This window comes from Vanessa tameamea, chromosome 22, assembly GCF_037043105.1.
Source record: "Vanessa tameamea isolate UH-Manoa-2023 chromosome 22, ilVanTame1 primary haplotype, whole genome shotgun sequence".
Taxonomy (NCBI): domain Eukaryota; kingdom Metazoa; phylum Arthropoda; class Insecta; order Lepidoptera; family Nymphalidae; genus Vanessa; species Vanessa tameamea.
Window position 1 is genome coordinate 6,120,176 of NC_087330.1, and position 20,165 is coordinate 6,140,340.

Consider the following 20,165-nt stretch of genomic DNA (forward strand, 5'->3'; position numbering starts at 1 on the left):
ATCAAAGTATATAATTTTAACAACAGATACCTTCACCTGTCGAAAATTTTGTAAAATTGTTGAAATTTACTTTCAATGATTTCACAACTGATTCACAGTTGATCTCGAATTTATTTAAGAAACTTCATAAATGAAAATTATTCTCACTTACAACATCTACCATTTCTCTAGCAGTTAAAAATTTACAGAGCATAAAATATGTCTAAACGAACTTCGCTTTATCCTTTAAGATTCGACTTGAGCGACAATAGTTTGCGACATCGTGCGTGCTCGCAGCACAATGCCGTAAGTTTGCCGTTACGCGTTTTGACTGAGCCGGCGCAGATAGCTAACGGTGCCCGCGACATTTCACGATCGACTGAGGTTCGATTTAGCACGACCTCTGTTCAGAAATGTACCTCGACTTTTGTGCTGTTGAATATGCAAACAAGACGTGTGTGACCCTGGTAGAACAAAATCTTGGCAATAGGCTCTATATAAATCCTGTCTGTTACATATGTTATTACAGTACATATATAATATAGGATGCTTACATTTTAAGATATGCTCAATCAGAAGTATATAAGTACACAATATAATAATACATTTTATTATATATAGCAATATTAAAATCAATCCATTTCATTTATACTTGAATAAGTTTCCCGTGCAAGCAAGTATTTTTTTTATTATGTGCAGTTAAAAATAACAGTATTATATTTATTAGGTAGGTACTTCAAGAAATTCAACTGTAAAATAACTGGTTTCAAAATTTATCATCATTATTTCCTTATTTTTAACTAATGAAATAAAAATGTTAATAAAGATCATAAAATCGAATTTAATTTGTTTATCAAACAATATTTTATATTATTTTCATCAAACTATTTATATCATTATTGGGTACTTAATTATCATTAAATTATTTTGCCTTATTCCTTGAAATATAATGATTTGATGATGCAAAAAGAAAGTAGAATATTTGCCACACCAAATTTAATCATCAAAGAGATTATTTTAGTACTAGTTATTTTAAGATATTCAGGTCTAAAGAAATGTTTTAATTGCTACTAATTATAACAAGTTATAGTAGCTATACTGTCTTCTCTAGAAATATAAAGCTAATATAAATTCACTAACCTATATAACTACATATGTATATCTCAAATAGTTTCACTTATTTAAATCTTATACCATAAAATGTTAATATTCAAAAATAACGAGGATGACAATAGACTTATTATCTATACTGTTGATTGAGTGAGAAAAAATAAAAGAATAATGTTAATTATTATTGAGTAAAAATAACAATAATTTTAATCATATCTAAAAATAAAAAATATGAGACGCAAAACTAACCTAAAAGTTATAATATTATCTAACATACATATTTTGATGGAAAGTCTTATGAAAGTAAATGAACATTTGCAATTTAAGTGAATTCAAAATGTTCTTAATGAAGATTTAAATACATATAAATCTTATAAGATAATACGAAGGATTTATTTTTTCCAATGTCATATGCTACTTGCTAGTAAACATATGATTCGCTTCATTGCTGCATAACAAATCTACCCATAAACATTTCAAGTACCAAGTAAGATTAACAAACAAATTTTAAATATCAAACAGAAATCGTTCGCTATTACGATATAACAAACCTCGAAACCAGATTCAATGTTTTTAGAAACACGTAGTGAGCGGTATCATATCGCCTTTATAGAAAGCAATAAACGACGCCACATTCAACTGAGAACCAGTAATTTTCCACTCACCTTTTTCACTCCGTAATATATATAGAAATATATCTCACCTTTTAAAGATAAACTTCTGTCTGTATGATCCCACTATCATGCTGGAGAAGCACACGAAAGCGGACAAAGGGTCCTTCAAAACACAGCCATTTTGAAACCGTTCATATATAATGTTACGTGTACTACGTTAGCTTATAGTTTTAAAGCTGATATTAGATACTATATTATCCGTTCGCACTCATTTTGGTTTTACAGCACAGTAAAAACTTACACTAAACATTTCACACACTATTAGTACGATTTCACTTCATACTTTCGCACACACCCGTACACGTCGCAAAGTCCGTCGAACGGAAGCGACGAACTCACACGAATGGCGCTTCAATTCACGAATGGCGGAGCGACGGTACGAAGCTCAGTGTTGCTATTACAATACAAAATTTGATACCATAATCTTATTTATTTTTATTCTGTTAAAGATAATCTGAAAAAATATGTTATTTTGTTTAAATATTTTAGCCCTGTACATTTTATTTTTCGATTATTTTAATTTTATTACCCATAAATTCTTTTTGAAATATAAATAAAGTTATTTTATGTATAATACAATATGATTGCAATTAATAGAAATATCAGATTAGATTCTATGAAAAAATACAAATAACTTATTACTATTAGTCTGAAACACGCTATTTAAGTTGTTGTACTTAATACAGGCAACAAATGGTTCAAAATTATGTTTTAGAACATATAATTATCAAGATACTTATATAATAAAACAATTGAACTACGAACTAATTTTATTACTTAATATTATAACACTATTTTTTCAAATATTCCAATATAGATACAGTTCGTTGAAATATTTTATACCTTATGTTCTCTGCCGTCTGCGCCACTAACATTTGACAGATAAAAAAAAATTAAATGACAATGAACGATTGCGCGCGTGATTCAATTATGTTGCTTAGCAACGTGTTAATAATTCTAAAAGCACAGTAGTGTTCAGGAAATTAATACAGTAGGCTGGTAAACGGGAAGATGTTTATTTCCAAAATCGTTACGGGTTATAACAAATTATTGCTCGCTCATCCTAATTTTTAGTGTTACACTATTCACAATGAATTCTTTGTTGTGTTCATACTTTACGAAATACCAAAAATACATTTTATGATAATTAAATAATCGCTAGCAAATAATCTTTAACAAAATAAAAGATAAAATATGTGTATTTTTCACTTTTTAATACTAAAATTAGTTTTAACTCTTTTCTCAAATACTTTCGCGAACGAATTGGAAAATGAAGATAAAAGTAAGTGTCTTAAAAATTTCCTCATCAATTCTAATATTACTGAAAAGAAAATAATTAACTTATTTCCTTAGTTAAAAAAATCTAAATACTGCTTTTTATGTGTTTACACAAAGTTTTAAAATACATAGCTTATATTTCATAAAATGTAAACGTTATAAATATAAATAAAGAAAAGTATTGTAATTAATCAATATTACAGTACTTGTTCTTTAAAATATATGTACTTGCGTTTTATACATTTACTTTGTAATTAATGAAAAAATACGACGACTTTTTTTAACCTGTTTATTATATATATTTATATTCGAAATATTATGTTTGTAAAATAAATAATCAATTAAAACCAAATCACTTCACGGTTGGCTGCGCGTGCGCCAGTGCGTTGTCATCCATCCGCTGTATGACAAAAGGTTGCTGAGTACCCGCATGTAACCGCCGAATTAAACCACTTTTATATGCATGTTTATTCGATTGTGCGAAACCCGGTTATGGACAGGAAGTTACAACCTACAGACCCACCTTCCACTTTAATGGGTTTTAAGTGGTTTAATTGGTATAAATGTTTGTATACATTTGTTGTTGCACATATAACATTCTTTGATACGTTGATTAATTAAGATCTCTGTACTTCCAGTACAATAGAATATCGTCAACCTATCATATCGTGTCGTATGAGCAGACAAAGATAGTTTCGATAAGATTAACTATCTATCGAACTTGTAAACGCTTAAACAAGCCATAAAGTGGCGGGACACTAATACACCAGAAACTGTATTTTGGAGGAGGCCCGTAAAGTCTTGCAAATATTTTTTTATGCACCTTATATACTGCGCCTACTCCAGATCGATTGAATGTGGGCAAGCAAACAATATTTTATTGTCCTTGTACTTGAAATAGTGCTCTTTGTAACTAATCACAAGTTACAGCTAAATATTACTTATATACGTAATATAATAAAAATGCATAAAAAATAACCGATGTTTTTTCAAATTAATATAGGACACTGGAAGTATAAAACCTCCCAAACAAAAAAAAAAAATTTCCAAATCGGTATATACCTAAAGGAAAAAAAAGAAATACATGTCAGTTAAAAAATTCAATAGTGTTTATATTTTGCAATTATAGTACATTATTCTGAACTTTCAAAATTGGTTTCATAAATCTTCGTAAAAAGGTTACGGTTCAGAAACGTTACGTTGAGGATAAAATATAACAATATTGAGGAAATGCGTTTTCTTTTACCTGAACCGTAGTTGGTACAGGGTGGTGCCGAAGCAACTCCTTTCTAACAAAATATTGTGGATTAAAGTAAGAGACCAAACCTCTTACGATTACGAAAAGGACTTTGTATGTACAATCAAAAAATAAAAGATCTAAATTGGAATGTATAATCAACAATTAAAACAAGTTTAAGGAGTCGGATCTGTTGTTATAAATATAATGATTTGTAATATACGTGGAAATTTTTAATATGGAATAGTACGTACTTTTGAAGATTTTATCTTAGTCAAATGTATCAAAATTTACTTTGCAGTATAGTCGGACCGGGTAGCGAATTTTGATTAGGACTTAGATAGGTCTCTGTTGATAGATTTTTATATATTTTCCGCTATCTTTCATATCTTGTGCCGCACAAAGTTATAATAGCTTACAGTCTACAGGCCAATAAACTGTAAGACCCCATTATTCGGGAGATCACGCGATTCCCTGATGTTTACCATCTTGTCATTACGTTAAAGTTTTCCTTTACCCGTCCCCTTAAGTTTTCCTATTTCATTTTTGAGGTATATCGATACGTTTCATAACTATCGTAAAAGTTTATAAAACATTGTTGTTTTATATACATATGAATTTAGTAATAAATATATCGATCAGCTCATTCCCGCCTTGATTAGACCGAAGTGATTTTAATGTACCGATGAAATAATATTATATAATACTTTCTACTTTTTAATATTTATAAATGATTAAATAACGTAAGTAGAAAAATTAAATTTAAAATGCTTCATTGCGTCAGGATTTTTCACGTCAGTAATTAAGAATATCGAGTAGTTAACTGAACATAAAGTCGTAATGTCATACAACGATAAAGAATCAATTTAACAAGTCAAGTTCATCAAGTTTAAATCAATTTTACATAAGAATTATTAATATTAAGTCCTTAAATAAATACGAATATGAATTAAAAATAATTACTGTATAAATCATGACCACGTGGAATGCTGGCAAGAATGTTAGCAGCATTTCCCCGTTGAATCGCAATTCTGATCCTCTGGGCAAAAAACGAACTAGTCCTCACGTCACCAGTAGACGCAATAAGGCGAGGTGTTATACTTTTAACGAAATTATTTTTTTATCAATTTAACTGAACTTTATGATTAGTTAATTTACGTAAAAACCTAATAATTACAAAGCAAGGAATCAATTCAAGTCTAGTGACGAATTAAATGCTTTATATTTTTAGTGTACTTGCTGGTTTCTCCCGATCAACACTCGCGAACGCCTCGCTTGGAAGACTTTTTCTGGACAGGATCTGGAGATGGACCACCCCCACCTGACTTATCCGAGCCAGTGGCAACACCGAGTACACCAATTGTGCAGACTACGACTGTTCTTGCTACGGTGTACTTGGATTCATACCCACCACAAGTAATCAAATATAAGCTACCTGCCTCCTTATTGATGTTCTTATAATAATCGTGAAGAAACCTGCTGCGTTGAAACAGTTTGGCGGGGCAGTCTCCTAACCTTCTCAAAAGGGAAAGGAGGAAGCGTTTACCACGCTGTGGGACATTTACAAGCTGATAGTTTTTTATAACAGTTACTTTCTTTTTATTTAGGCGGTGACCGATAAGTCAAGCGGGGAGTGTATCCTGAACTGCGATGTGACACCAGATAGTCTGGAAACTGAAATCCCAGAAGACAGACGTTACTGGCTTCTAACAGTCATTCAAGGCTCCACTCCTGACAGCTTACAGTTACGACTTGCCAGGCTATATCAAAAAGCATTTCTAAGGTAATCAAAATTATTCGAATCATAAGTAAGTTTCCAGTGAAATAAGAAGAATCGTACAAATTCGAACTATAATAAGGTACGGGAATAAGACATTTTCCCACTTCACAGGGTTCTGTTGTTCCTTTCCCAAAATACGTATCTATTTGTGATATACAATAAAGATATAGAAACTTTTTACAGGCAACAAGAACGACATCTGGGTATAATTAAATCTCTAGACGCACCGACGACGAGAAAGAAACACGAAGTTCATTCATTCATCGTTAATAAAGATAACAAATTCAATGATATAAGTACCAATACCACCAAAACACCACAAAAGATGTATGATATACAAAGTTCAATGGTAAAACTGGAAGATTTAGCCGTTAACTCAGCGTTAAAAATGGGAAACGCGGGTAAAATCGATGATTTAGAAGACGTAGAAATGTTTCCCGCTGATGACGACGCTCAATTTATTTCGACCAAATCTGAAATCAAACCGACAAAATTAGCTGATACTGAATCTTGGATACTAGTTACACCAACGATTATACGAAAAAGAAGTGTAGATGACGTCTTAGAAAGCGATAAAAAAGATTTGATCGATTTACCGCTTGAAGAGGAACCTAACAATGGTACAGTGCTATATAAAAGAGAAATCATTAAACCTGAACAACAACCTCCCGTTCAAGTTCATATACAGAATATAACCGAGGTAAAGTATAGGAGCTATTTTTTTGTAATTAATAAACATTACATTATATATTTGCTTAAAAAAATAACATTAAATATGTGCCTACATATGTTACTGTAAATAATAAAAACATAGACTTCGTAACATTCGTAATATTCATAAAGTGTATTCCGAGAAGCGATTGATTTAAATCGTGTCTATTGACTTTGTCGATGCTACTCGTCTGGATGTATGGAGTAATCATTGGCTTTCTTCATAAATGGCTGGTCAGTCGTCGTCGGGCAGCGTGCAGATCGTGTACGTGGTGCTGGTGGGGGGGCGCGCCGTGCCGGCGGCCGTGGCGGCGCGCGACATGCGGCTCGTGCGCGACGCCGAGGTGGCGCGCGAGCTGGGCGCCGTCGTCACCACCAAGGCCGAGCGTGAGTCTATACAGCGGGGCTGCAGGGCGAGCGGGCCCGTGTAACCCTACAGTTGGTGGCGCATTGGTGCTGTGAGAAATGTTTAACATTTCTCACAGCGCTCCGGGCTATGGTGACCGCTTGCCCGTCCACGTACAAAAATGCACACGACGGGCGAAATAGAACACACTTCAGTCGATATCGCCTCGTGAAAAAGGTCTCGAGAATTTAACATTATGAGCAATCCTAAGCTTATAAAAAACACTCGTCTAACTTTAATTATTTATTAATTAAAAAGAAAAATTATAGTTTTCACATTAAAAATAGATTGCTATCTATTTGTACGTCATGACGATCGACTAAAAATTACCTCCCTCCCGCCAGCAGCGTACCTGAAGGCTGCCGAGGGTCTGGAGGGCGAGGTGGGTACGGGGGTGCGGGGAGCGGAGCTGTGGGCACTGGCGGTGGGCTCGGTCGCCGCCCTGCTGCTGGTGCTGGCTCTGCTGCTGCTGCTGTGTGTGGCGCGCAGGTGACGTGACCAAAACCATCTTGATCACAAATACTAAGAGCCAAGCTCGTACGATCTTGACTGCAATTCTTCATCATATTCTTCTCGATTACAGAAAGAAATCTATGAAATCAGCAGCGTCTCTACGAGCGTATAGGACGGAGATGATAAGAGAAGCAGAACGTAATCAAATGAAGCAAATCAACGACGATAAAGATACTAAGGTCAATATTTCATCTTATTTAAATTTAATTGATATTTTATTTTCATGAATCTTACAGTTATAAATAATATAAAAATATGATATGTTAGAAAAACCTCTTTTTGCCAAATCAAATTCACCAATCATTCATAACTACTTATTCCTTCATAATATAGTGTATCATTTTCCTTGGTAATATAATTGTCTTTCTTCTTACTGACTGAATGCTAAAATGAAATAAATAAATAATTCAGAATCCTAAAGACATTAGTAGTAAATATTATAGTATTTTATGTTGAATTAATTAATAATAATCAATTAATATATTTCAGAGGAGAATAAACTGACCTTGGATAGATTTATTGGAAGCTTTATAGATAGATATGTTAGGCGATATCGATAAAATAGCTATTCGATATTTTATGGTGAATTTTTAATGTTTTAGTTGGTAAGTGTGGTGTCTCCGAGCAGAACGAGACCCAGCAGCGTCCTGTTGCCTATTTATAGAGCCGGCAGTGCTTCGGGGTAAGTTATTTTTTCATTAAATAAAACAGTTGCAGCCCACTTTGAGGATCAGATTCAGCATTGTAGGCAACATCCTAGGAGCCCGCTTTGTATGCTACTAGATTGGCAAATATAGGGAAATAAGGATTTATTTTAATGGTAATGAAATTGTTCAAGGTAATATTTTCCCCTATTTGGATAAAGTTATGGCATATCTTTCCAATACATCAAAAAATATCTTACTTTACAAAGTAGTGGTGGCAAATATCAGTTTAAGGAAGTTAGAAAAGGGTTAAGGGCCTTCTAGACGTGTATTGCCTAGAGGCCCCGAGATATTAACTTTTGGTAGCAGTAGTAGTGATTTCCTGTAGATTGAAATAGAGTATCCCAACTCAACCCGCGAGATGGCGACCGAGGAAAATACTATTGGGCGATCTATCAATACTGTCTTAGGTCTTTAAAACACTTACAAAAGCGTGAACCAACTCAGACATAAACAAAAGCTTTAATTGGCTTTGTGTAAACCCTAGGTTCGTATCTATGAACCACTGGCATAATATCTTTCAGTTTCAATGTCTATGAATTACGGTGACCACTTACCATCCAATGACCCGTTTGTCAGCCTAGCTACCAATTTTTATAAAAATAAAAATATAAATAATATTAAAAATATGTGTTTGCGCATTGCTAACTCTGTCCATAACTATTGGAGCTGGAATAATGCCAGGCATTCCTTACACCATAAATACGTCGCTGAGCATGAGGCCTGTGATATATTCAAACTTTTACTTATCATACGAATGTTGGATAGGTAATAAAATTTCTCATCGACTAATGACACTTTCTCGACAACTTCGATTGACAATCGACAAGATATGACATCGTATTGAGCAAAAACCACACGACACTAAGAAATTTGTATCCATAAATCACAGAATCAAAATTAATAGCTTTTGAAATAATGTTAGTAGATTATACTAAAAATTTTCTTCCGGAAATATAAATCAAGAAGTTCGTCAACTTCGTCATCTGGCGTATCGGAAGTGGCAGCTGCCTTGAGGAGACGCCAGAAGAAACCCCACGCTTTAAGGATGCCACAGAAGAAAAGAGGTTTGTTTTTTGTAATATTTTCTTTTTTACCAATTTCATGCATCTTGACTTGTTAGTATGTGTGGGTTCAAACCTGAAGTTTAAACCAGACTGAATTAAGCTGAAATTTTACTTTAGCTTTTGTACTAGATAGCCTAACTAGTAATTATGCTCTCTGTGCTCGCATTGTGGAAAATTATTGTCTAACATTATTTTTGTTAATAATATTTTGCTTTTAATGACTGCAATGTTATAAATATTATGATTTCATTAAAAATTGTAAATACATTATGTAATTAAAATAAACATAACCAACATTAAGTCATTTTTAAAAACGTGTTATATATCTTTTTTATTAGTTGGTACAACGGACAGTTTGCTGGAAGCAGCCGGGGTCGACAGCTCAGACAGCGGTCAGCGATCAGCTCCGCCGACACCGACCTCGTATCTCTCTATGCCTTCAGTCAGCGCTTTCCCCAGGTAACTATTTACTAACTACCCATTACGTTAAATGTGAAGATGACATACCAGCCAAATTGCACAAAAGTGCACAAAAACGTGCTCAAACACTCAAACACTCAAACACTCTGTTTACTCAATATCATAATGCGATGCACTCATTATATTAGGAAGGTAAAATACCTTCGATATAGATACATAGGTATTGCGTATCTGTGTTTGCATTTTCGTACAAATTCAAAATATAGATAAATAATTGGATTGTGCTCTTCTTACCACATTGTCTTTCGTCCGTTAATCTTCGTTGTTTGGGAATTGTTAGTTTCAATTTTTTTCCAAAAATATAATATTTAGCAGATAACAATTTTGATCAAAAAAACAGATCTATGGAAAATGCAGTAACAAGAGACAAGGACATTTCAAGCAAATGGCAAAGTAATTAAAATTTTCAGGGGAAATATAGTAGAACCTCTCTCCAAAATCCTGGAACCGGTTTCCGTGAGACATCTGGATATAGATTCCCCACCGTCCAGCCCCAAGCAGACCAAACTGGGCCAGGCCAATGTAGTGCCAAGAAGACAAATGCCATCACAATTGGTACGCCTTGGCAGTATAGATAAGGACCCTGGAGTTATCGGACCTCTGGTGTGGGACTTGCACTGCCAGAGAATTAAAGATGGTAAGTTGCCTATGTTACAATCTAGTGAAGTCTTTTAATTTATATCCTAAATGTATTTTAGTAAATTACGGTAGATATTTTTATCATGACAAACGTAATTTAGCAGCAATTGCTACGAACCCGCGCGAAAGGGGGCCCTGCATATTTGAACCCAATTACGCTGCCTGAGCGTATTTTTATGAGTGAAACTTATTAAGATGTGATATTAAATTTACTGGACTAAGACAATCGACGTCAGACAATCGACAACCGACTCTTTTCCTCGGCGTAAATAAAACACCGAATTTCATGTGATAAACGCATTAGTTCTAACAAACGCTTGCTTGTATACAAGTGTGGAATTTCAGTCAGCCCTATAATCAGCTCTACAAAAAGTCTGACGTGTGCAAGGACTCTTACCCTTTACCACATTATACTTAAGAACCCATAGCAGGTCAAGCGCACTAAGAAAGAATTTGCTACGTTACCCGCATTTGCTTGATCCAGCACTGATTTACAGCGACATGACAAATGTTGGCCTTACGTAGGTATAATTATTCTGTCAACGACGAATGTAACGTGACTAATATGAAATAAAAAACAACATCTAGTCCCTGTATCTTCATTATTCTTTTAATTGCTATTCTTCTTAATTTTAAGAAAATGTTATTTTAGTCTAAGTAAATTTTCAATGAATTACAGATATTCATATATTCTTCTCTAATTATGCGCAAGTAAATCTTTTGTAGAAATTAGAAAAACAATGACCCAGGTACTTTATCACCACTTTGGAAACCCGTGTCTCTCTTAATTCAGGGGTGTAAGTCAAATATATATTTAAATTGGTGTAATCTGGCATCGCTAATGTGCTTCAGATGTACAAAGAATTGTAATTTAGTCGTCATAATCCGAATCTGGTACCCATTCTATCTTACTTCCATGTTTCCAGTATCCAAGCCCTCCAGCCCAGCTAGATCTACAGCCTCAGCTTGTAAAGAACCATCATCATCCAGGATGAGAAGGCGGTTCAACGAGCTGATGGATGACGCCTTCACACTCTTCGGGAGTGCATCCAGTGCCAATTCCCACGAGACGTTCACAATCGATAAACAAGACAGTCAAGAACAAAATGGTAATATACGTCAAGTCCCAAGTCCAAGTCCTTTTATATTTATCTATAACACACATTTGTTATAGTTGGCGACACATTGGCAATGAGGAGGAATAGGAATGGTTAATATTTCTTTTAGCGCCATTGTCTATGGACAGTGGTGACTACCTAACGTCAGGTGGTCTATTTGCTCGTCCTCTCGTTCGCATATATTATATCGCTCGCTCGTATATATTATATAAATTTGAAATGTCATCAATAGTGGACCAGTAATTTTTATGCTTCCCCCCCCTCAGTGCTGCAGGCGCGCAACCGCGACGTGCGCGTGCCCCACTCGGCCGGCCCCGGGTAGGTATTGCATCCATTTTGCTAATTATTTAACATATAATAAGGTTATTAAAGGAAGATTGATTTATATTCTAATAAAACGATTCTATTAAATTTGGACAATATTATTGTATGAATGATAATTTTGTATATAATTTAATGACTAGCTGTGTCCGCGACTTCATGCGCGTTTGAATTTGACAAAAAAGTTATTATTGTAATTTACTCCTAAAGTACGCCTAAGTTACTCCTTATTACATCAGCTATCTGCCAGTGAAAGTTCCGTCAAAATCAGTCCAGCCGTTCCAGAGATTAACCGGAACAAGTAGACAGACAGACAAAAATTGAAAAAAAAATATTTTGATATACATACATATGTACCGTGTACATACATATGCATTTAGTAAAAAGCGGTTATTTTAATATTACAAACAGACACTTCAATTTTATTATATGTAAATAGAAGATATGGAAGACATTCTCGATATCGATAACCGCGGCACTTTCATCGAAGGTACCCAGGAGATATTATAGTGGAAACTTGTGTGCGCTCGCTGCGTGACTTTGACTTTTCCATCACTCTCATAGTTCAATGGGATAGAAATCCAAAACTACCGCGGTGAGACCTGGCACAGGACCCACGAGTTTTTCGAGACACGGAACTGTACTCGGAGCCTGACATAAATTCCCAAATCCAGGTTGCTACTAAAAATTTCTTGCCGAGATAACGTTGATTGACTCTTCGAACGCAGGCGCGCGCGCGGGAGCGCGGGGGCCGCGGGGGTCGCGGGGGTCGCGGGGGTCGCGGGCGGCGCGGGCGGCGCCCCGCGGCCGCGCACCGCCGCCTGGCACGCGCACGCACACGTGAGTCCGCTTTCAGATATCGCCTTGGACTCAACGCCATTTATACGTATACACTTCAAATAAAAACGGACCAACGTTTTACCCCTGTGGGACACTCGTTTTAGTACAGGTTCAGAAGATCCATGAAAATGTTGATACTACTATAAAAGTTAACGCCGTATTCTCTTTGTTTACATTAAATTGAATACCGTTTCGAGCGGTACAAATTAAGCAACATTGGTTGTTGTTGATATGACTTATAACGTTATCAGCAATATAGCTTAAATCAATAGCTTTATTAAAGTATGAATCCTTGATTGTTTCGATATTTTCAATTCTTTAATTGATGAAATATTTGTACAGAGAAATAATTTATTTTACGTTACAAATCCAGTCTACGCAAAGACTGCCTGGACCGGTTGTGAACACAACTCTGATCGCCGCTGAAGGGCGCCTCGCTCCGGACGATCCCGCCCTACCCCTTATCTCGGCCATCAAAAGCGAAATACAACGTATTAGAGATAACGCAAAACCAACTTAGAAGTATTCATACACTCATTACACTGAGCTCAATGACATTTTATCTCTAAGCACTCAAGAAAACAGAGTCGGTACACGCCCACTGACGACATAGTTGTGTTCATCTTAATATATACTTGTATAGTAGATAGATAACTACTGTGTTATGCACTAGATTTAGTCCATAATTAATATATATTCTAAATATATTTAAAAACAGCGACCTTTAAAGCATCGTTCAAGAATGTTCACTAAGTGTCTCATGTTAATTGGAAGTCAAAGTTGTTTTTTTTATCTTTTCCCTTCTTACCACTTTGATAGGCTATACACTAATATTAACGCGTGCAAATAACGATATAATATTTAACAACAGAGAAATAATTACATAAAATGTATCTATGCAATATGACATACAGAGATTCATAAATTTCAATATGGATATCCTTGTTAATGAAGTACCACAACTTTTCTAATAACATAATTAATTCCGTTAGTGTTTAAAGATAAAATGTCATTACTGAAGTTCAAATATTTTGATAGTAACAGTAGTTTAACAGCAATTATTAGGAATGTAGGTAATTAATAGTTAGGTGATTTACATTTTATGAATAAGTAATTTGGTTAAGTCACGTTGTTTTTAATTTTATGCACTTTTTTATTGGAGCCATAATGGGACAATCATTGCAATACTCCCAGCGAAAGTTTTATTTGTTAATAATTTAATTTTTTAGCATAAAATATAAATTCTTACTCGTAAAATAAGAAATGTAGTATGTCTATGAAATCGAATTGTTTTCTCATCGTGTACAATACTCAGACAGACTAAAATATATTCATAACATTTTCTACGTTAATGTTTTTTGTATTTTAATAATAAATTTAGAATTTACAATTATTGTGTTGTTTCATTCGACCCTTTCATTTCCGAATATCTTCAAAACTTAGGCTGACGGAGTAATTCTGACCTCAGGTTCAGAGTCTGTGCACTAAAATCCTACTAGTACAAAGGGTACACCATGTCTCGGGCCCGTTGTAAGCGATCTGTGCCTCATTGCGCCCCAGAAAGTGTCTAAAGACCTGTATGGCTGGGAATCGCCAGAACACTTCTTACACTCGGACGCTTGCTATGCTTAAGTCAGGACTGCAACGTCTGGTTTCTGATTCCGGAGTTTTGTCGATTTTTTTGGAATTATCCTTACGATGTACATCTCGTAGAAGCCTAATAATGGAAATAAGCGAATCCCGCAGATAAGTGTTGAAAAGTAGTCGTGAGGCATTGTTAAAATTATGTTACTTCAAAATCCGCTTAATTCTATGGACCTACTTTTTACACGTAGTCATAATTATTCAAATAGCTTCGCTTTGGCTAAAATTAAGTCACGGGAAATAGGAAAATTGGTTTATACGTGGGAGTTCATTGTAATTACTCTTACCGTCCACCTCCGCCTCCCAAACATTCATTGTCAAAACTTTACGACCGGTTGGGTTGAAATGCAAAACAAAATAGAAAGTTCCCAGGCGTACCATACCTGTATGGCTTCTTAAGGCCGCGTCTGATCAAATACTTGTGTCCGGTCTGTTCGACTTTTTGTCAGTACAGTACACTTGCACGCATCCGAGCGAGGAGGAGAAGAATGTTGTAATGTTATGTTCAGCTTAAAGAAAAAAAATCCATTCACAACTTACAAGTAGACAGAATTTTAAGTTCTACATGTAACATTAAAATAGATAGTATTGGATAAAATAATTAATTTACAGTCAGAAGTAATAGAGATCGTACAAGTTAAATGTATTATTAGAATTTTTAATAATAAAAATATGATATTGTGCAATATGTATATTTTGTACTTTGCAATATAAAAACCATACATACTTAGTTTTAATTATATTTAGATATTTACATAAATACACATTACACTAGACATACCCCGCCATAGTTAATTAGACCAATGTATCTGTGACTTACATATATGATATTTTTGTTATAACACTACCACGTCCATCGTTTACAGCAATTTATTAAAAATATATATGTAATAATAAGTTTTACGGAAAAAATACAATGATTTTAAAAAAAATCCAAAACATTTCACAGCTAAACTTGGATTATAAACAGTTGCATTACTGTAATAGCAGAATCCCATATTTATTACATAAACACCTATTCGTTTATATTACTACAAAATATTCTGCATTAAATTAGATATGTGTTACAGAGTGAAAAGTCAGAAAAATACTTTACCAGTCCTTAAAATATTACATAGTAAGTTTGTGTTTATAAAACCAGTTCACATAACAAACGAATAAATCTGTCACAAGACAAATGATCTTACATACTTAATCAGAATGTGTACAACTAAATAAAAAAGAAAAATAATTAACATTTTTTTCAAAATGTTTCCATTTCCTTTCATTTTTGGACATTACTTTCAGACAGTGTTGTCTTAACTTGAACAAGGTCAATCTGCAGTAATGAAAAATAAATAATTGTAATTACATATACTCCTTTTAAATTGTAAACACACTGTATAATATGGAAAAACATTTAACAATATTATAAATAAAAACTTAATACACTAATTATTAAAAATACCATGTTTTAAATCTATTATTACTAGGAATTCGTTAAACAAACCCACATACCTATATTGCGAAACTTCTTATCTTATGTTCAAACTGATTGGAGATTAGTAATTAGGTTATTTTTGGTAATGTTATTGTTTATCTAAAATCTATGTATATATTTAATTTATAAAATATTATTACATTAATTCAAAATAAAAAAAAATCTTGCATTTTATATATTTCACTAATTGAATAAGTAAATGTTATTCTAGTTATGACCACGTAGTAGTCGCAGGTTCGAATCCTGACAGCATATCAGTCTTTAGAGTGCTTTTGAAATAAACGTCATATAAAACTATAAATTTATATAATTTAACGATACGTACATATCTTTTAGTAGAGGTATCAAAGTAAAATTTTAATATTTTTCATACAGCTTAGTTATAAATTACCAGTGTTCGTAAAAATTCAGTTTCTCCGATTTGTCACTTAACTATGTACAATTTAATTGTGATTTCGAAACTTGCAAATTCACAAATCCACACTGTAATAGTGTTCCTCTGTAATGCTCATCCAACATTGGCAACAAGAGCCTGTTTATTTACTTTGGTTGGTGATAGGCAACTTGAAATTGCTATGTGGACGTTAAGGGTTGTGGTGCGAGGCGCCGCCATGTTGTTTGGTTTTCTTGTAATTCTTCATCCTATGAATATAATAAAAAAAGTTAATGATGATATTTAAATAATTTATATATAATATGTATTACAACATTGTCTAACTTTAATGTTATTATCAATACTCAATAATAATAAGTGTCTTTACTTTACACTAACTCAAAAACATTTCTATTATAAGGTACCTGCACTGAATCATTTAGAACAGGTACTAAATAATTAATATTTAATGAAGCTAATTACTTTTAAATGTTATTGTACAAAAATCATATAAATTACCTGAATTATTGTGATGGAAACTGTATCTGGTTTGATGTCTTCTAGCATCTTTTGTGTTGCAGAGGTCTGATCTACTTGCTCCATGTTCCTGTAATTAATGAAACAATTTGAACAAACTAATTGTATTAAAACATGTATCGGTTTTCACTGTTATACTACTACTAATTATAATTATGAGGTTAAAATTCATTCTCAAAATATAATAAATTCATTTATTACACTGACTTCCTGCTGCCAGAGTTGAATCGACCACCTTCTCCTCTTATTCTATTCATGGCATGTCGATGTCTGGACTCATGAAGGTATTTCTGAAATAAAATTTAAAAATATGACAATTACTAAAATGGCAGTTTTCAATATTCATTATTTACAATAAATTTAAAATATCTTACTCACAGGTCTCTCTTTAGGTATCTTCCCTTGTTCATGCAGCTTAGCTCTTGCGGCACGTCTCCTCAATATACGTTTATACTGTCTAGCATTCACGTACAAGAGGGGTTCTTCATCTGAGCCTGCTGTAGAAGATGCAGCTCCCTCTGATGATGCTGCAGAAGTTGTTGCACCACTGTTTCCGTTCACCATCTGCAATTAGTTTGATCATGGTTATAAATATCCACTTGAGATTGCAATGAATACATTAATTGTTTCCAAGGATGTTAGAGCATATCATGAGCTACCTTTTAATTTTATTTTATTTTTATGATATAGGTAAGCGAAATGCAAATGGGCCACCTGACCACGGTCCCCACTGCCCATAGACATTTGCACCATAAGAAATTTATTCTAACACTAATGCACTAATATCTCTTAGATATCTATGATTGTATCATACCTTTATGGAATTAGAATGGTTACTTTACATAATGATAATAAGGAATGAATGTTTAATTAATATCTAAGAGCTTTTTTTTATGGCAACATTATTGTGAATCTATTTTACTTACCATCACAATGTTGGGTTGATTTACAATTTGTTGTGGTTGTACTGCATTGCCAACACCAGCAACTTGGACAAGGTTTCCATTTAGATTGATAAGTGTGCCTGTAAAAAAAAATATATATATAAAATTGGTTTCAGAGAAAACAGATACTTAAATGCACTGTGCATTTAAGTATCTGTTCAATGTGTGGAATATTCTTTAGTATCTTTAATATTTACATCATAGATCATATAAGCCCAAGTGAAATATTAAAAATTCAAAATATCATAAACATGTTTAAAAGCTAGTTTACCTGGCTGGTGTATGATCTGGTGCTGATCAATTTGAGGTTGGGAAGTTCCGGCTGTCGGTTGATATATATACGTCTGTCCATCTGGTGTCTGTACAAGCTGCATTGGTTGGATGTTACTGCTTGTCCCTGCCACATAAAAATAAATAGTAAATAAATAAAGGATATCCTTCAGTGTAAATGTAGAACATGGTATATAAGCAAATAGTCTTTAAATTATATTTATTAAATAATAATAAAGTTAAAAGCATTAATATATTAAATATTGATTGGTTGCTTACCTTGAAGGCTTGACAGTGGCAAAACTTGTAATTGTTGTAATTGCTGCCCATTTGGAGCTGCCACCTATAAAATATTTATACTTTATTAAACATGGCAACATCAGTGTTATGTTCATAATTGAATTAATATTAGAAATTATTAGCTGTGATTATGTGTATTTCCAATAACACAACAACAATATTACAAAGCTGATACTACCACCTGGATTTGAGGGGCTCCAATCTGATTGCATGTATAAAAAAATATATGTAATATTAAAACATAGTAAATATGGCATATATTTAAATTTGATAATATAACATAAATTTGCCTACAGAATCAATATAATAGTAAATGTTATTTCACATCAGTATCATCACAATCACAGCAATGATAACAATAATTGATAGGAATATGATTGTTTCAAAGATATGAGTATATAATGTTTTAAAATACTAATGGAAATTTCTTTATTATAAAGTTTAAAAAAAAAGTTGCTTGAATTTAATGTCTCTATACTGCAAATGAAATGGCAGTGTTTTGTATACATAGTCGAACTATAAAAATAACATTAATGATATTCAAATAATCAGGCTTAGTTGTGCATAGAAAACTAATTTTCCTATGGAAATAAATTGCAATAGATATTTGCAAAGATTAAAACAATTAATTACCTGAATTGTAGGTGCTGACGATGGTATTGAGTGTATGACAATATGTTGTCCATTTGGGCCCTGTATCATATGTGGGCTGTTATTCATCTGTAAAACTTGTAGCTGTTGTCCGTTGATGGTCATCACTTGTGAACCATCTGAAGTCTGAATCTGAGCATGCTCCATGGTTCATGACTGGAATTGATAACAAAATTTTATGAAATACTAAACTAAGCTATTAAGATGCCCTAAAACATTTTTTATTTGTATAATTTCTATAATGTCTAGAATCATTATTTTTGGAACATATTAAAATACCAGATGTAACAGATGTTTTTTTTTTTGAAGAATCTATTGTTTCAGAAAGCAACACAATCGGATATACGCTGTTTGTCATCACAACCTAGAACGAACTATACTTAATATCAGTAATTTTATTGTCAAATAAACAGAATTAGAAAAAAAATAACTTTTTTTCTTTTGTTGAATTAATAAGTTTAGTATTGTTGAATGTTTAATTATTTATTTTTATGAACTAATGCTAGAGAAATACTAAAGCGCTATCTCTCTTTAAAGGTCTTCGGAAAATTAGTAGTTAGTTGTGTAGAAGACTTGCCACATTCTTTAATGATGATAAGAAATAAGTGGTATTCTATTACCTCAGGAAATTATTATCTGAGAATATGCCATACGTCATTCAGTCGAGGCCAGCGAAGCCAACGTAACCAAGATGGCTGCTTTTTAAGTAATTTCATTATACACATCCAAATCTAAGACTTGGTAAAGAAAATTAAAAGTAATATTTAATAATAACACCGACTCAACCATCGCGAATAATAATCGTCAAATATTGTGGACTTACATTGGATATTCCTCACTGGTTTTTCAATGATTGGTTGACAAAGAATAGACCAATGGCCGATGTCAATGATCACAAGAACGCTGTAGATTGGTTCGACACATTACCACTCCCAAAGAAGCGCAACTGTTCTGCCATCCAATGCTCTTTCTCATAATTAAAATATTGTCTATAGTCCGATAAGTGAGTATTAAGTTCTAATTTGAGTGTAATTATTATAAATATTTATTAGTGTACAACGACTTTTATTTTGGTAAAAAAATATTGCTAAAGCAATCAAAAAATGTAA

General features: G+C 33.3%; 3 protein-coding genes across 10 annotated transcripts in view; 1 reads left to right on the plus strand and 2 right to left on the minus strand.

The window, feature by feature from the left end:
* LOC113396572 (homeodomain-interacting protein kinase 2-like) overlaps positions 1-2,134 on the minus strand; it is a 102,398-nt gene extending 100,264 nt beyond the window's left edge. Inside the window, exon 1 of one of the 2 annotated variants that reach the window (XM_026634561.2) lies at positions 1,793-2,134. The gene's annotated coding sequence lies outside the window, so the exon portion shown is untranslated. The remainder of the gene's footprint in view (positions 1-1,792) is intronic. The other variant, XM_026634559.2, reaches the window with a different exon arrangement.
* A 578-nt stretch (positions 2,135-2,712) lies between these two features.
* On the plus strand, positions 2,713-13,641 carry LOC113396606 (uncharacterized). Its single transcript, XM_064218400.1, has 16 exons — positions 2,713-3,045; positions 5,510-5,694; positions 5,886-6,061; positions 6,242-6,758; positions 7,009-7,156; positions 7,520-7,664; positions 7,759-7,867; positions 8,291-8,370; positions 9,359-9,459; positions 9,798-9,918; positions 10,350-10,576; positions 11,505-11,687; positions 11,963-12,014; positions 12,508-12,612; positions 12,746-12,857; positions 13,231-13,641. Exons 1-16 carry the CDS (start codon positions 2,958-2,960, stop codon positions 13,375-13,377), a joined length of 2,496 nt encoding a protein of 831 aa, XP_064074470.1. The 5' UTR covers positions 2,713-2,957; the 3' UTR covers positions 13,378-13,641.
* Positions 13,642-15,177: 1,536 nt separating this feature from the next.
* On the minus strand, positions 15,178-20,035 carry LOC113396576 (nuclear transcription factor Y subunit alpha). Of its 7 annotated transcripts, none has more exons than XM_064218469.1 (10): positions 19,880-20,035; positions 19,039-19,212; positions 18,587-18,607; positions 18,385-18,448; positions 18,107-18,232; positions 17,818-17,915; positions 17,270-17,455; positions 17,093-17,181; positions 16,874-16,961; positions 15,178-16,623 (listed from the first exon to the last, which is right to left on the minus strand). In XM_064218469.1, the coding sequence occupies exons 2-10, from the start codon at positions 19,201-19,203 to the stop codon at positions 16,555-16,557; spliced, it is 906 nt and encodes a 301-aa protein (XP_064074539.1). In that variant the 5' UTR covers positions 19,204-19,212; positions 19,880-20,035; the 3' UTR covers positions 15,178-16,554. The 7 variants fall into 7 exon arrangements, with proteins under 7 accessions (XP_064074539.1, XP_064074540.1, XP_064074537.1 ...); XM_064218470.1 differs by having other exon boundaries at positions 17,099-17,181; positions 18,584-18,607; XM_064218467.1 differs by having other exon boundaries at positions 18,584-18,607.
* Positions 20,036-20,165: the final 130 nt, after the last annotated feature.

Coding starts and splice junctions, on each gene's coding strand:
- LOC113396606 (XM_064218400.1), top strand. CDS start 2,958: ATGTGTATTTTTCACTTTTTAATACTAAAATTAGTTTTAACTCTTTTC. Junction 6,759..7,008: donor ATATACAGAATATAACCGAG/GTAAAGTATAGG, acceptor ATGGCTGGTCAG/TCGTCGTCGGGCAGCGTGCA. Junction 7,868..8,290: donor ACGACGATAAAGATACTAAG/GTCAATATTTCA, acceptor TTAATGTTTTAG/TTGGTAAGTGTGGTGTCTCC.
- LOC113396576 (XM_064218467.1), bottom strand. CDS start 19,203: ATGGAGCATGCTCAGATTCAGACTTCAGATGGTTCACAAGTGATGACC. Junction 18,449..18,583: donor GAGCCCCTCAAATCCAGGTG/GTAGTATCAGCT, acceptor AATATTTTATAG/GTGGCAGCTCCAAATGGGCA. Junction 16,962..17,092: donor TCTGGCAGCAGGAAGTCAGT/GTAATAAATGAA, acceptor CATTAATTACAG/GAACATGGAGCAAGTAGATC.